The sequence below is a fragment of the Polyergus mexicanus genome, unplaced genomic scaffold, assembly GCF_030449975.1.
Source record: "Polyergus mexicanus isolate NDT 795.1 unplaced genomic scaffold, iyPolMexi1.0 SCAF_6, whole genome shotgun sequence".
Taxonomy (NCBI): domain Eukaryota; kingdom Metazoa; phylum Arthropoda; class Insecta; order Hymenoptera; family Formicidae; genus Polyergus; species Polyergus mexicanus.
This window is the reverse complement of record NW_027223326.1, coordinates 9,958,745-9,975,430: the sequence shown is the minus strand read 5'-3', so window position 1 is coordinate 9,975,430 and position 16,686 is coordinate 9,958,745. Positions and strand designations below refer to the sequence as shown.

Below are 16,686 nucleotides of genomic sequence, written 5' to 3'. Positions count from 1 at the left end.
AATATCCGATCGATCGATCCCTTTTTCGCGTCTCTGTAACCGCCCCCGTTACCCCCTTCGCCGCTTCTCTCACTCTCTCTGCCTTCGCCCTTTCTTCGTGCGTCTTCCGCCGATGGCAATTCCGTATTCTCACCTCGACTTCCTTCTCCTCGTCTCTCTCACTCTCTTTCTCTCCCTCTCTTTCTCTCCCTCTCTTTGCACACCGCAAACGGGCGTTATCGCGAACGGCAACCCTAACTCGCGATAATGAGCTCGCTCACGTCGGCGTACCCCACGTATCGCTCGAATCCGACAATGCCGACCGATCGTTCCCACCCGAGACGGTACCGTAGCTTTTCCCTCCACACGCTGGATATACTATACTTTAATCGCACCAACCGACGGCGGCACGGCGAGAGAAACGCCGACTCGAACTACTGAAAAGTTAACCGTACGCTCTCGACGCGGTCTGCACGATGCACAGAAGACTCCCTTCCAAGATAAAAGCGCTAAAATTGCGACGTGTCGTTCTCTGCTGTAATATTTCTCTGACTCTGATAAGAATAAAATTAGATGACAAAAAATTGTTCACACACAATTGTAAGAATATCTGGATTCAAAGGCGTGATCATAAGTTTATCGAATAATTTTAGTAGTATCAGATTTCCTCTGTAATATTAAAAAAGCATACCTGCTTCTATTTTCCTAATGATTAGTATTAATCTGTAAAGTATATATTTATAATAGATTATCTATGATTATCTATATGTAAGCTTTTTGAGAGTCAGCCTCCCTTCATAAAATCGAAACTTAATAAAATAGCGTTTAATTAAAAGCCTAGATTTTTTTTTTATGTAAAAAATCTGTATCTATAAAAAACCTGCGTCATCAATACAATATCTTAAAATTTTGATGAATGAATTGTGAATTTTCGAATGCTTATAATTCAATCCAATTTCTTTTTGCCATTACTTGTGAAGCGTAAACGATTACATATATTAAAATAAAGAAAAATCTTTATCTCTTGATTTGGTCTTGCCGCACCACGAGGAAACAAACTATTCGATTCGCTTCGATCTTAGAATCGTTAAACATTTGTCCGAAACGATAGGTAGTATCCGTTGCCTGGATGCTGAAAAATGTCGCGGTAGCGCGAGTTCGTGAAAACGGGGGAAGCGACGTCTCTACGATATTCGCATCGATTATCGGACACACATATTGGTACACGATGGACCGATAAGTTTCTTTCCTCCCCCCGCCCCTCGTCGAAATGGTAATTTAATTATTACCCAGTCAGCTTTTCCATTTCCAGCGCGCGATCTTGGATTTCTCGCGTTCCTCGTCGTCGCGTTATCACGCATTCGTCATCCATAGCAATAATGAGCTCCCGTGTCTGCCTATGGATCTATCTCCATTTGATAATTCTGCATGAAGCAAGACTACGGAGAGCTAGCGTCTCTCTCTTTCTCTCTTTCAAGTATCCGGTTACTCCAATCGTGGAATACATATTGGCACAAGATAAACCAACCGAGTCGAAATATATTGACTTAAATGCCATACAAATAATATCTTTCACGTATCGGAGAGTTATACATGAGTTTATGTATATGACAGTTTTATTCTACAAAGAGATATATTAAAGTTGTTCGACAAGGGCCGTACCAGCATACGAAGCGAATACGCTATTGTAGCTTTTTGAAGCTTTTCCTTTGAGTTCGCCACGGGACACCCTTATATGATCGAAAGATTAAGATAAGCATTTCTTTTTGTCGTTCGTCTCTCTCTCTCTCTCTCTTTCTGACAGCGATTTCTATCTTATTTGTGAATATTCGAAAAATTGAACGGATCGTAAAAAATTCAAGATATTATTTTAAGAATATATTTAAAAAAATATTTTGACATACATTTTATATGTTGTATTATTATTATTTTAAGAATTAATCATTTTAGAAATTTGTCGATCGAATAAAAATTTTACTCGGAAACGATCGCCGTTTAGCTTATCTAAAATGCTCGAAAATTCAAAAATAATGGAGAAATTGAAAATCGATGATATAACCATGGAAGGAAATATACGTTGGGGCCTCGTACAAATCTGTCGCATCGCAGTTTTCACTCCATTCCGTCCTCACATTTTACGGATTCGATTTTCTTGCTCGTCCTCGACGATCGTCGACGAGGATCGAGCGAGAAAGTCGACGGATTATCGCAGCCAGTTGTGTTTATCTTGGGGATTAGCCGCGATTATTTGACACGCGGTCGACGCACTCGCGCGCACTCGCGAGTGTAGAGCCAACACTGTTGTTGAAAATTAATCGATCCCATTTAAGGAATCCCACACCGCGCACATTTTTTGCCATCGAAAGAGCTATCGCGTCTCTCGATTATCGTTGATTCGCTTTCGAAAAGCAACGGACAAAGCAAATTTGACATGCGCGCATAATTCTGCATCGCGATCTCTCGATCGGAATGCGAGACGAAAATCACGGGACGCCGCATTAATTCGGCGATATTAAAGGCAACCTTGGGGGGGGGGGGTCGCGAGAGGATTAAATTCGAAACGTCTAATACAAAATACTGACCGTGCTCCACGTAATAACTGGTCTCGTTGTACCGCTCGTCCGTGAATCCCGGCCTCTTCGCTTTCAGCGCTTTCGTTTCCAATTTCGCCTGAAACAAAGAACGTAGCAGAGAGATAAGTGACCAGCCTGAGAGGGGGTCAGACCACGGTTATATGCGAACTCCGCGATGTCCGGTATATATGGAATAACCGCGCGTACTCCTATACACGAGACGTACAAAAACGGTATAAAACAATAGAATTTTACGAGACAATAGAGAGCGACCGCGACATTTTAAAAGATAGCGAAAAGTAATGGAAAACGAGCAAATATCATTTCGTTTCCAAATACATATATAACGTTGCGGTGATAATGGCGTGAAAGTCCGCCGGAAAAGTGTCCCGGTACTTATCAAATATCCTTAACTCGAGGATGGAAATTTTATTTTGTTCCGGGGCGACCGCGCTCACAATTTTTACCTGCTCCACCGCCGGATTATCCACATCGGCAAAAATTGTGGTTACGTCGAATTTATGGCGGAGCCTCGATTAAAAACGGAGATATACACGAAGGCCGGTGTTATTTGTCACTTCGCGACTGAAATAAAGGGCGCAGTAGATAAGTGGACGAGTTCTAGTCAAGCTTTGCGCGAGAGTCGTGTGAGCTGACGTATGGCGGCGATAAATTTATCGCGCAAAAAAATACGGCGCACATTCCCCCAGAACAATAAGGGGGGAAGGGGTCGTGGAATCGTGCGCAGAAAGTGAAAACTCACGGCGCAGTTTTGCGACGCAGTTCTTTTCGCTGGCCCGGCTTATTGAATTGTCATGCGGACGTATATTTATGAGTGGAGAAAAATTTCGCGGGTATTGTGTCCATCGAAACGCAGATTAATCATGCGGAACGAAAGGATACAACGTATAACGCATCCTCATAATGCGTTCAACAAATTCAAATTCAGGGAGGGAGATATGCACCGGCATGAATCTCGCGATACCGGTGTGATAAATCTCTTTCCGTCCGACAAAAGTTTCGTCCGCAACGTTTGTCCCGCAAAGTCGCACGAAAACTTCCTCGAAAATCCTACACGTGCTGGTTGAAATTTACGTACGACAATCGGCGAAAATCGTATAATCAAGTGGCCGCTGTTACGAGACGTCGCGTCGCTGCTAAACGGCGAGATAAATAGAATCTTGAAGAAACGCGGTACGATTAAGACGAGGCGAGAATACGGAGATAATCGCGTAATCTAATTAAAAAGTAAAATTTCGCTACAATCTTTGCACAATTCTCTTTGCGTTTTCGTTCGGTTCGTGTCACCTCGTTTTGTAATCCAGTGAACCATGACATTCCACGATAAGGGATTACGCGCATTTAGCGAAACGAGCGTAAATCGCCGATACACGCGCCAATTCGCAGATTCCCTCGTTCAAATGACTCCCCGTGCATTTGATGAATGTCATTTGACTATCATTGCAAGAATTAAAATTCAGGAATATCAAAACGTATAAAACTCCACGCTAACAAACAAAAAGTCAAAATGGTACAGCATGCTCGCAAGTATGGTATAAGTTTCCTACTCCGCGAATGACCCTCAGATATTTCGCGTAAATAAAACAGCGGAGACCCAAGAGACCCAGCGTTCGTTTCCCAAGGAGAGACCTTATTCTCACACGAAGGAATCATTTTAATTTCAGATCGTTAATTAATATTAATAAACGAGAGACATCCGGCTCGCCACGCCGGACGAGACGGCCGCGCCTTTCGTTCGAAATAACCGGTGCATTACGTTAATGGATCCTAATATTCCGTACGCGACACGTTTTAATTAACGCTCGGACATAATTAGTTGAAATCGCGGGTGCATCGAACCGAAGTAAATCGGATTACACGGGATGTTGCACGTTGAATTTTCGATCGCGCGCGGTTGATACCGCCCGATACAGCGGTAGATCGATAGACGTCGATGGGAAAAGACTTCTCTTCACGCTTACGTGTTCATCAATAATTATCGGCCAGCGCGGACATTGCGGATCGGCAGAAATGTAATTAAGGCTGCCGCAGAGTCGCGAGCGATGGAAAATCTCTCGTGGAGAGAGATCGCGTCCACGCCAAGCGACAATATCGATTGTAAATCGAATTATATTTTTATTACATCGAACGCAATATTATTACAGAGAAGACACACGCGATAGATATAATTTTAAGATATTTTTCATAGTCTAATAAAGAAAAATGTCAAGTATGCATCTTTTCAATTTAGCCGGTTATAACAGTTTCAACGGAACATTACGCCTCATAACACTCGCGTTTTTACATCGATGCAACGTCGTGCGTATTACTAATTAATTGTAATTTACAATAATCACCGGCTATTTTAACCTCGCGAGAACGAGACAACGGATATTGAATGGAAACATTTGTGAAAATTAATATGTATATTTATGTGTTGGCTTATATACATATGCTAGTATGTAGAGGAAAGGGAGGAGGTAGCGACAAACAGCTTGTTTCAAGAGTGCTATTAATTGCAACGTTTCATTGAAAACGCATTTCATAATTAACTTTAACTCGAAATAATCGATTACCGCGTAATCCTGATTGCGTTTGATGAAACAATCAATCATTCGCGATATCAAATGATGAAATCCTATGTATTTACGATGAAAATCATGCGTTATAGAATAAATTTCCATTGCGACAATAGGTGATAAATTCACTCTCAACGCGGTATTTCGTTAATATTGACAGTCAATCGCTTTTAATGACAATCTCGCGTTCGTCCGGCTCGCGTGCTTTGAAAAAAAAAAAAGACGAAATAATCAAACGATCCAACTTCGAATCGATCGAGTATCTCGTTAATCGTAACGAGGCTGTTGGAAATTTTTGCTCAAATAACTAACGCTTCCGTTACATATTGTTTGCAATCTCGGGTGAAAACGTTAGTCATCGTCGCAACTGTGAGGACGAGATCGATGACAAGAACGATAATGACGATGATAACGACGACGACGACGACGACGACGACGATGATGAGGAAACACGAGACTCTCTAGAGCTACAAAGAGCACAGAGTTACAAGGCGCAACGCACGAAGAGTTGTGCGAGAAGTAAAGTGGCTAAGAGGTGGGGAGGCAGACGGAAAGAGGGATAAAAACCACCCTCTCGGTTTCTCCATTTAAGTCCCTCGCGCGACGATATATCCTCATCCACGAATTTTCGCGCCACTCGGCTCGCTCTCTGGATTTTCGGCTGTATCGACCGGCCCTAAAACATCCCTTCCTTTCACTCTCCCAGCCTCGAACGATTCTCTCGCTCTCTCGCCCTGCCATCCCCGAGTTTGAATCCACCTCCGTCCGCGAGTTAACGACGGTCTCTCTTGCTCCTGGGGAAACGATCGACCGCGTTGCTTTCATCGTCTGAGGGTTTCCTCCAAGTCCTGAAGCCCGTTTATTCCCTCCCTCTCTCTCTCTCTCTCTCTCTCTCTCTCTCTCTCTCTCTTTGTCTGTCTCTCGTCCTTCCCCGGCGATGTGCCATTTAAGACTCACGCTTCGCCGATTCTCCGGTCTGCATTCGTGGTCTTTGATGATAGGAGTCCTCATCGAAGTACTAGTCGCGATAGGTATATTTATATTAGCGGAATTTATGCAAGAGGGAGAGAGAGAGAAAGAGAGAATATGTATGTATGTTCAGAAATCTAGACGGAACGTGCGCTGTAATATCGAATATGCAAACGCGCGTAGAATGGAACATACACGACGTAGGAAGACAAAGAGAGATATGCCAGAGGCGATCCGCGTGCGCGTGCATTCCGATTTCGGACATGGCGAATTCTGCCGAGATTCGAGCGAGTATAATGCAACGTAACACGCGTTATAACGTACCGTGGGGCGTAATACGTTCAAAGTCGATCCTATACCCTCTCCGGATAAAAGATTAACGGCCGTCGTAAAACAACGAGTGATTTAATCATCCCTATATATTAAGAACGATATCTCGAGCGCTCTGTCAACGAGTGACTCGCGCCGCGACCTGTCATCGTGCGCGTCGCGCGTATATCCCCCTCGCGTATCTAATTTACGACGCACGCTGCGACAGAGGAAAGCCCTCGCGAGCTCGGCGAGATAAATTACTTTCGCGCGCCTCCCCCGGTGTAACGTATCACCTCTCAGCCGAGAAATCGGGAATGTTTCCTCCGATCCGCGACGCGCGAGAAATCTCGCTGGCGAGCAAGAGACGGAGTACATCCGAGCGAGAAGGAATAAATCCGCGACGTCGGATAGCGGAGCGGATACAACTTCGAGCGTAATGTACTTTCTCGGATCACGCCGATCCTAGGAAAAAAAAAAAAAAAAAAGTTGCGAGAAGGGAGAATGTTTGCGTGTGCCCCCCGCCGTCCTTTCGCGTGCACACATTGTACGCGCACAAACCACGCAGACACATCGTCTCGAATCTCTAGCACTGGCTTGACACACCGCCTGTTGCTGCCACGCTTCCGCTTAAACTGCTTAAAGTGACGATTGTTTCATCGAAATCGAATAGCTTCATCACATTTGATTGAAAAAAAGAAGAGAAGCGCGCATGCATTTCTTATAAATCTCTCGTTTTCTTCCATCACGTGACTCGTCCGTCGATTTTATTTCTTCTTCAGTTTATTTCTAATAAAATGAATAATTGTCACGGGGAAATATATATTTTTAAAATACAGGGAAAAATGACGCTCCAAGTGCAAACTTAAACGCGCGCACGTAGCTTCGAGTTTACTTAGATCAATGATGGATTAACGGAGCCATCGCTCGACTAAAGTAGTCGCTCGAGTCTCCCAAACGCTGCCTTGGGCGATTAATTTCCTGGCTATCTTAGCTTAACTCGTAGCGAACTGTAAACTACTGTTACTCTCAAGAACGGGAGGATAAGAAGGAAAAAAAGAAGAAAAAGAAAAAATAAGCAACGTACTGACAGTAATCGCGGATTATCGCGGGAATTAGTAGAAGGATCGCGGAGTAAATGGCGCATCTCTTCCGCGAGATGCGTCGCGAATAAATAAATTTCAATTATTTTTATCCGTGACGTTTCTGCTCATTATATAGCCAATCGAATAAACATCTGCTTGATCGCTTCAACGAATACGTGTATTAACGAACAAAAACAACAAAGCGATCAGCGTTCTACGAAGTGATCCATCGAAAAAGAAAAAAAAAAAACAAGCAAGAAAGAGATTGCGTAACGCCTCTCGGCAAATCTATACGAATAATATACCGAGCCGAAGATGATTCCGACGAGAGATACCGAGATGCGAACAATCTTTTTTATACCAAGAACGGGTTAACTCCGTCACGGCGCAACATCGTTAACTCTCGTAACCCGCGCGAAAGCTAAACGTCAAAGGCCGACGGTAACTTGTCAGCAACAGTGACGCCGACAACTCGGGTTTCTCAAAGCGCGACGACCCGGGGACTCGCCGCCTCTCGGCAACGTTTATTTCGTTAATGAGCGGACGCTCTCGCGCGCGCCGAGCAGATTAATGAGGCCGTGCCTCGCGGCTGACGCCACGGCGCGTCGAATATCGACGAGGAGGACGACGAGGAATACATGGCGGTGGATAGATGGTAGGCGGGTACCGCACACACGGTAATCTGTTGCTAACTCCCCCGCACCGCCGTCCCGGCCGGCTCTCCACGTGAATTACGAGGGCACGAAAATGGACGTCGAATCGAAGTAGATGGGTATATGTACCCGGTTCTCTCCGATATAACCGAATAACGCGGGTTAATTGCGTTAACTATCCTAGATAACACGGAATACGCACGCGCAACGACGATGGGAGTATCGAATGCGTCGGATGGAAAGCCGCTGAAAAAGTCGGCAAAGCACACGGGACAAAGAGGTAATCAGTCTTCTCTTCTACTTCGAACTAATTCAAGTTCCCGAGGAGGCTTGAAAGCCACCGAATATCTTGTAACTCGATGGTGTCCTTGAAACACGAGGAGCGTTTCTCGTCTCCTAATTTCAATCGCCTCTAGTACTTGGCTGTACTATAATCTATTAAATGGCTCGTCAAACACGCTCTGCGCAAACAAGGTTACGCTTACCTTCTTCAGATCCTTGCTAGCGTCAGCATCTTCGGCTTTTCGCTTCTCGGTGATCTTCGGCGCTGGTACCGCGACCGTCGCCTCCCTCAATGGCTTCAAATCGACCTGCAACGAGAACAAACACACACCTCATTATTATTCCATGTATCTTTCATTCATGATACGGGACGCTAAAAGGGCGCGCGGTCTCTGACGTGACCTTAATTTTCTAAACATCGTCTGAACAACGTCCACGTAAGATGAATCGCGATGGATCTAACAGCTCGGGACGCGGGATGTCCGTCGGACACAATGGACACGAACAAGGCATCATCAGCCATTGTGTATCCATGTGATGTTGCCGCAAACGCGAACGGGCACGCGCCAAAAGCTTCGGGTGCATCGATTTATGGTAATCAATCCGGTTAATTCATCTCTATTTTAGGGACGCGTTTACGTTCTACATAGTAATCCGGCGTTAATGGGACGAGTAAATACAGGGAGCGGTCCCCCGGGGAGTCCAGGGAGAGCTTGATTTGGCGCTTGATAATTCGTACATTGCTAACGCGCTTCCTCCCTCTCCCTCCTCTCGCTCGGTAATTACTCCATTCGCGAAAATACAGGCGGGACAAGCGGAAGGACAATCAATCGACCGATCGGGGATTTACAAATCTTAATCGAGTATTACACGGACATTAACGCGAATGTACGCCCGTAACTTTTGAAGCTTCGCGTGCGCGGAGAGAGAGAGAGAGAGAGAGAGAGAGAGAGAGAGAGAGAGAGAGAATCAGACGATGCCTAATTAAATAGCTGTTCTGTGTTCACCTTGCTTAGAAGCATATATAATTTAGTCTCGGTAATTAAATTAAACGACAAACGTGAGGTGCGCTCCTCTTTCAACGCTCCACTTTCCTACGTTTTCTGCATTCAAAACGAAACAAGGCTAATACTCGGGGCTCGTAAAGAAAGAAATGGAGAAACAAAAAGATTATACGTAGGTAATTGCAGAAAGTGCAGTTAAAACGACGAGACTTATGGAATACGTGAAAAAAAATTTTACAATCCGCGAAACCTGAGTGTATCTCCCTTTACCTCCCACCTCAATTTTCCTTCCTCCTCCTCTGAAGTGTAGATGCAGTTCAACTGGTTCAAGATTAATACCATTACGCGATCACATGTCTCGTCATTTGCATAATGAGAAATTAACGGGATTACGTATCGCACGTCCAATTAGCCATCCGTAATACCGTCACCGAGATTACGTGATTCCAAATAGGAAAAATAATGCGAGAGATTCCATGGAAGAGACAGAAAACAACGGCGAATATTCGATAAAGTGCGAGTAGATGTATGAGTAAAACGCGGCTCGAACATCGGAGATTTGAAGAAGATTCGAACATTTCTCCCTCGTCGCGATATCGCTGATATCGCGTGGTCCACCGGATCCTATCTCGAAATTTATTGCGAACAGCAACGTCGATCGGCGCGGCCGAAAAATGACGGCGCGATACGAGATTCACACACGCCGATGAAACGAATTACGTCCGCGTGACCAACCCCCCCCCCTCCCCCCATCGAATGGAGGATCGAAAGACCGATCGGACGCGCGGGTGCCGTTCCGCAAACGGATCGCAAATTCAGTGCGAATGAGGCCTTAGGGTTGCTAGGGTCGTCCCTGACAACGCCCTTGCCTGCATTGCGGCTCTTTCTCTCCCCCCTGGCGATATCCTTCCACCATAATCATCGTCGGCCGGAAATGTCTCGTGGAAAGGTCCGAGGAAATTTATATACGATAAGAGACTTATATATGATCCTGCGAGTAAACGATCCCGAGCAATCCCGATATCGCGAAGTGTATTCCGACACGTGAGAGAGAGAGAGAAAAAACGAACGACGCCTCGAAAGACGGAAGTAATTTATGTTCATCTGAGATGCTCTTTCGCGTCTCGCTCTTTACCCGCGGAATTGGAATCCTTGCCGCGATTCGTCTCCCTTAAAATAGCCGAAAACGCGGCAAACAAGACCCAAGAGATCCAGTTTCCACGATACGTGAGCCCGCTTCTCATTTGTATGCGTGCATGTGTCTGTATGCGCGTGTACAACTACACGGTGGCAGATTGAAAACTTCTCCTCTCCGTATGAGACGGAAAGGATGACGAATAACTGCTCGACGTACCAAGTTTCTCCCCTCCGTTAGATTCGGCAAAACCGCTATTATTACGTCACATTTTTAACGATAAATTCCTCCTCGGCGAATCCGATTTTCACATTCGACGGAAATACGCTAGATAGACCGCCCGCTTAAAATTCACGCAAAAATATTCATCGTGGAGAATTGATTTCTGCGAAACCAAGTTTCGCGAAAAAGGGGGAAAAAAAAAACTGGATAATCGCGTAAAAACGATGTAACGAGAAGCCGGCTATATTATCGACGCGATCGCTATATTTATCGACTCGTCTCGAAAAGAAGACGATTTCCGAGATAAAGCGACCATCATTTCTCGCATCATGTCTCGTCGCGATACATTTATTTACGAACAAAGCCCAGCCCGAGGCGGCGACAAAAGGAGGAACGGAAGCGTCGCTTCCCGTTCTTCCGGAGAAAACGGGACACCCGTTGCGGGATTCATCCATCACCGACGATATAATTGAGAAAGCCTCCATTCCAGGATTTACATTTTAGCCGCCGCCGCGGCCGGGACTCAATCTAGCCGTTTATACGCGCGTCCCACGAACGAGAGACAGGCGGAGGTAATACACTTCCGAGTCATTAGCGGGAGTCGCCGGCTTTTGTGTCCTCGCCGCGATGCCACGAATTTTTCATCAATTTCCGCAGCCGCCATTTCGCATCCTACCAAATTGCTACGCTTATCGGCTTATATCTCGCGCGATCCACAAAATGAAAAAGCGGCCATATTTTCGACATCGAGGATTCGACTGTGTTGATGACACTGTTGTATTACCGTAAATCCGCTTAGAGTTGAGAGAAGAAAAAAAACGACTGAGTTCTTGGACTTACGTACGCCAATTAATAAACATGACGATTGTTTTTAGTAAAACGACCGCGTGCTACTTTCATCACCCTTGAATGAAGCCGTCACCCAGAAACTTCTTTCAACGCCGCCTTGACCGAGTGCGACTTCGACTCGCGCTATGTAATTCTACTGGATTCGATTAATCCACATACGAACATGTTGCATTACGATCGACGTTTAATCGGCAATAATATCGCTCGGGTTAGCGTTTAGTACTCGTTGGTTAGTGTTTACGATGCGTTATTATCGCATCTCGATATATAATGTAATTTCCAGATTGACATTTCCGGCGTTCGATGACAAAGATCGCGTGGAATTGGGAAACGAGCTTTGACTTGCGAATGATTGAACAGCGTTATTATTAAGTCGATTATCATGGCAATGGATCGTATAGTTAACGACGTGAATGCGTCCTCCATTAATATCTGTACGCATATTTCAAGGTACTCATGCATAACAGCTAACGGGCTTAATGATTCGCGACGCTGTAGCCGTTGATTGATTCAACACGCTTATCGTCCATGTTAAACAAATTTCACGTCAGACGTGTAAATATATAAGGCGATATTAATTTTTACACCGTAACATTGTAACCGTGAAACTTCACGCCACAAAGAATTTGCCGGCTCAATTTTTCAGCGGCGCGAGAAAAAAAGAAAATTTGTGTCGGGTATCATCGAGCCGCGTTAATTAATAGTCGCTCCGGGTAAAACGATTCTTCCATCGACAATAGGTAGCGCAATAATTGCCATTAGCCTGACAAAGATTTATCATTTACCGCTGTATCGCGCTACAACCGACCAATCGTTAATCTTTATCACAAGGAAGCTCGACACCGTGACAGCTACATACATACATATAACCCAATAACATTAAAGGGATATAAATATTAATGTCAAGACATATCGAGATGCGGGAAAACACTGGCGTTTAGAAGTGCATCGCGCGAGGGAGAAATATGTACGAGGACCGCAATCGTGCTAAAAGCCAGGCAATTTTTACGTTAAAGAATCGTAACAAATGTCGGGCGCATGGTTTATGACGAAGATACACTGCGAAATATTATAAACGGAGAAACGTAAAGGGCATTTCGGGGAGAACGGGCGAATTTATCCGGACGCGAGTAATTCGCGGAGAAGCAATTATCCTCGTGTCCTGCGACGTTACATTAAAAGCGAGAGACGGCGTGACGAGAAAAGGCGCGAGTGGCGCGTAACGCGCTTTTCTTTGCGTCCCCCTTTTATTCTCCAAATCCGGGAGAGTAATTCGTGGCAAAGCGAGCGTGGGAACCGACAACGAGCGGCTGTTAAGTCCGGGATGCCTCATTTTCTAATGGACGCTTTTCTCTCTCTCTCTCTCTCTCTCTCTCTCTCTCTCTCTCTCTCTCTCTCTCTCTCTCTCTCCTTTTTCGCTCTTTCTCTATTCGATAGTTAAGAGCCCGTCACGCCACAACGGTAAAACGAATTTGAATGAAAGGAGCCACTATTTTTCGCAAACGTCTTATTGTTCGATTCGATTTCCATTGATCAAGGAATTTCGATTTGATCGCAGATCTCGCGGATCAATTTGCAGTTAATCGCTACAAGAACAATTAAATAAAATTGTAATTTCATTTAAAGTACCTTGTATATCGCATAAGACATTTTTATTTCTACAAAATATAACATCGTAATAAATTATCCCGAGTGTGTTATATCCCCTCCCTTAAAACTCCCTCTCTGTAACTACAAGAAACTTACAATTTGTCTAGCGGCACGCGATCATTTACGGTTTATCGAATTGTCGTCGCGGCAATTACAATCGACCAAGATTAGTTACTGATCTATTTGATTATCCCGGTAATTTACCGCGAAAATTACGGCCTGAAATATTAATGCATGTACGAGAGAAGATTATACGCGCATCGCGCGGACGCCCGTTGTCCTTTTGTATATACCGGATTTTGATCATCACCGTAATATCTTGCCGCGTAAAACATCTTTATTCTTATAAGCAAAATTTACGCTTCGTCGTCTGGCAAAGTAAAACGGTCTTTCGTCGCAAGGTATATAAATTAACGTCTCTCTCGTCTAGGAAATAATTCAAAGTAAAATCTCGTAAAATACAGCGTCAAGTAAAAGACACTATCATCTTCGCGTAATAATATCCTCACATCTTACGCTTCAAAGTAAGACAGGTTAACAAATATAAAAAAGTTAACAAATATATTCAACGATCGTTAATATTTGAAACAAACATCGCTCCGAGATATTCTCCGCGATTGCACGAATAGAATCGATGATTCGCAAAATCACGAATGACAAAACATAACGTCGCGCTGTAAAATATGATGCGAATACTTTTTATTCGCTCGCGATATAAGTCTCTCTCTCTCTCTCTCTCTCTCTCTCTCTCTTTTCTGGACAGTTTGACCTTTCGGGAACGGCGAATTGCCATCCCGGGTATAAAACTGAAACTGTTTTATCAATACGAACACGAGAGGAGGGAAACAAAAATCGCCACTGTCGCGTCACGTCCTTCCATTGTACATGCCGACGTGACGCGATCTGCAAGTCGGCGCTAATTTATTCTCATCCTGACTTCCCGACGGCATGTCGCCGACGTAAACTGAAACTCGACATCCTGCGATGTGACTCCTCCGTCAAATGCGCGAACAGAGTTTCAGCGCGCGTCTATTTTGCGAAGAGAGATGCCCTCTCTCATTCTCACAAAGTGACAAACTAAATTCCGCAAAACGATATAATCGCTTTACGATTCGAGATGTACCGTGTATTCGCGAATTCGAATCGAGTCGACGTGTACGCTAAATGCGCACACAAGACGAGCGAAACTTTCCTAACACGATCAATAAGTTAAATTGCGATCGGTCATGGAAGCGGATTGCGAACGAATGAGTATATCCTGATCTCTGGGATTTGTCCAGCTATATATATATATGTAAGATTTAAAATTTTAACGTTAATATACATGTCGATTCGTCGACAATATGATCATCGGTTTGTAAAAAGAACCGTTTTTTTTTTTCGCAACATTAGTAAAGGTTTGCCGGTTCTTGGCTTAAGCCATCTCTCGCACGGGCTCATAAAGTATGCAAAAACAAAATGTTGGTGGAGTAATACCAGGCTGCCATAAATATTTCGCAAACGGCCGAAGGATCCTCTCTTCGAGTGGCTTTAGAGAATCGTCCACATGCATACAGTACGTTCGATATAACAGAGTCGCGTTGCATCAGGCCAGAAGATACAAAGATGATACATCTTCACGTCTGGTGCAGGTTAACTTATTCAACTGTTCACCTCCCCCTGGAATATATTACGCCAAGTTTCTCTCGCAAAGAGAGAATTCTTAATTTTACATCGTGCCAAAATATAATTGCACGTACAGAAAAAAAAAAAAGAAAAAAAAATCGTACAATAAAATTCTAATCTTCGAAATTTTATATCTAAAACTGTTTCTCCAACTCGTTTTTACGAAAGACCGGTATCGTATTGTCTGCGCGCATCGTTTAAATGTCTCTATCGATTCCCCTTTATAACGGAGAACACATGTCGGCGCACGTACGCGTCCCGGATCGAGCAAGATGTTAAACTTCGCGTGTCTTCGCGCAATCAGACATTTCCACTTCAATGCGAGTCGGCGATACGTGAGAAAGTTTGTTGTAACTGCGCGAGCCATTACGGCAAAAATCATTTCTTCTTCCATGAGATTGACGATAAAGCGAAAACTTTTTTACTCGCGTAACGCACGATGCGCTTGCGATAAATCGTGCGTAATAGGATCGGGGATGAACTTCGAGAGGAGAGCGAGCGTGGGTAAAGAAAAAAAATTTATACTACGCGACACACGCGTCATAAGTAACCGCGGCTTTAATTAAATTATACTGGGATTAAAAAAAGAGTGGTGTGACACGCGTAGCGCAATGAACACGCAACACCCTCCCTCATCATCGACGGGTAATCCTTCTTGGAAATATAATACATATTAATCTCTCTTCAACGTACGGAACATGTAAGAGAGAAGAAACAATCGCTCGCATAAATTTTTTCATTGACACTAAAATTTGTCGAAAAAAAAAAAAGAAGACAAAATGACACGGTTCCACCTAACGTGAACGAAATGTGAACAATGCGACAAATACGTAGGCATCGGCCGCGATGACATGCGACAAAGAGAGAGAGAGAGAGAGAGAGAGAGAGAGAGAGAGAGAGGAGAAGAAGAAGAAAGAAAAAAGAAGAAAAAGCGACGGGAAAACAACAAGGTTAATTGAAATGCGAATAACGAGAAAAAAAATGGCACGAACCGGGAGAGAACGAAACGATCGGGCGACACGCGATGTCCTTTTGATCGGTCTCTGCACTCTCCTTTCGCGCACCCCTCTATCTCCCTCGCGAGAAAGACGAGGAGAGAGAGAGAGAGAGGGATAGGGCAAAGAAGGGTTGGATTGCGTGCCAATATCGCGTATATTCCGCGGCATATACGATTCGTACATGCCTGTTCTGGACACACACCCAATGGCGTATCTAGAACCTAGGATTAAAGTGGAAGCAGTGTCGTAGAAAATATTAATTGCCTCTTCTCGTACCTTAGTACAGTACTCTCGATACGCGCAATCTGTACGATTGGCCCTCTTTAATTTCTCGATACGATTGAATTGGCGGGCAATTAATGTACGATACATATCGCGAGCCACAATATACAAAAAGAAAATGTGCGCTTGAAATATTATCGGATAATACAATTTAACATTTTACGATCGTATGCAGTTATATTCTCCAGCTGCATCAGAGCTCGAGACGTTTTTATGGGACGCGCAAAGTAACTTACGCGCAAAGAAATCATTTCTCATCGTTATTCCAGCGCGGAATGCAACGGGTCATATAGTACATCAGCGTACATATAAATTTAGTATCGCACAATATCCGGAAACGCGCGTATTCTCGCGACTCGCCCCCTGCATCAACTGCTGAAATATCACAGCAACAGTCGGAATAATTTCCCATTTCTGCGTGTCCCTCGAGCTCTTATTTTTAACAAAACTCA

The 16,686-nt window shown here is 44.3% G+C and overlaps 1 protein-coding gene across 4 annotated transcripts in view; it reads right to left on the bottom strand.

Moving 5' to 3' along the window:
- The window catches only part of LOC138934051 (pseudouridylate synthase RPUSD2), a 118,821-nt gene that overhangs the window by 30,318 nt on the left and 71,817 nt on the right, over positions 1-16,686 (bottom strand). For all 4 annotated transcript variants that reach the window (XM_070297439.1, XM_070297440.1, XM_070297438.1 and 1 more), the window contains 2 exons: positions 8,633-8,737; positions 2,562-2,649 (listed from right to left, as the gene is read on the bottom strand). In XM_070297439.1, the coding sequence (XP_070153540.1) occupies positions 2,562-2,649; positions 8,633-8,737 (193 nt within the window). The remainder of the gene's footprint in view (positions 1-2,561; positions 2,650-8,632; positions 8,738-16,686) is intronic.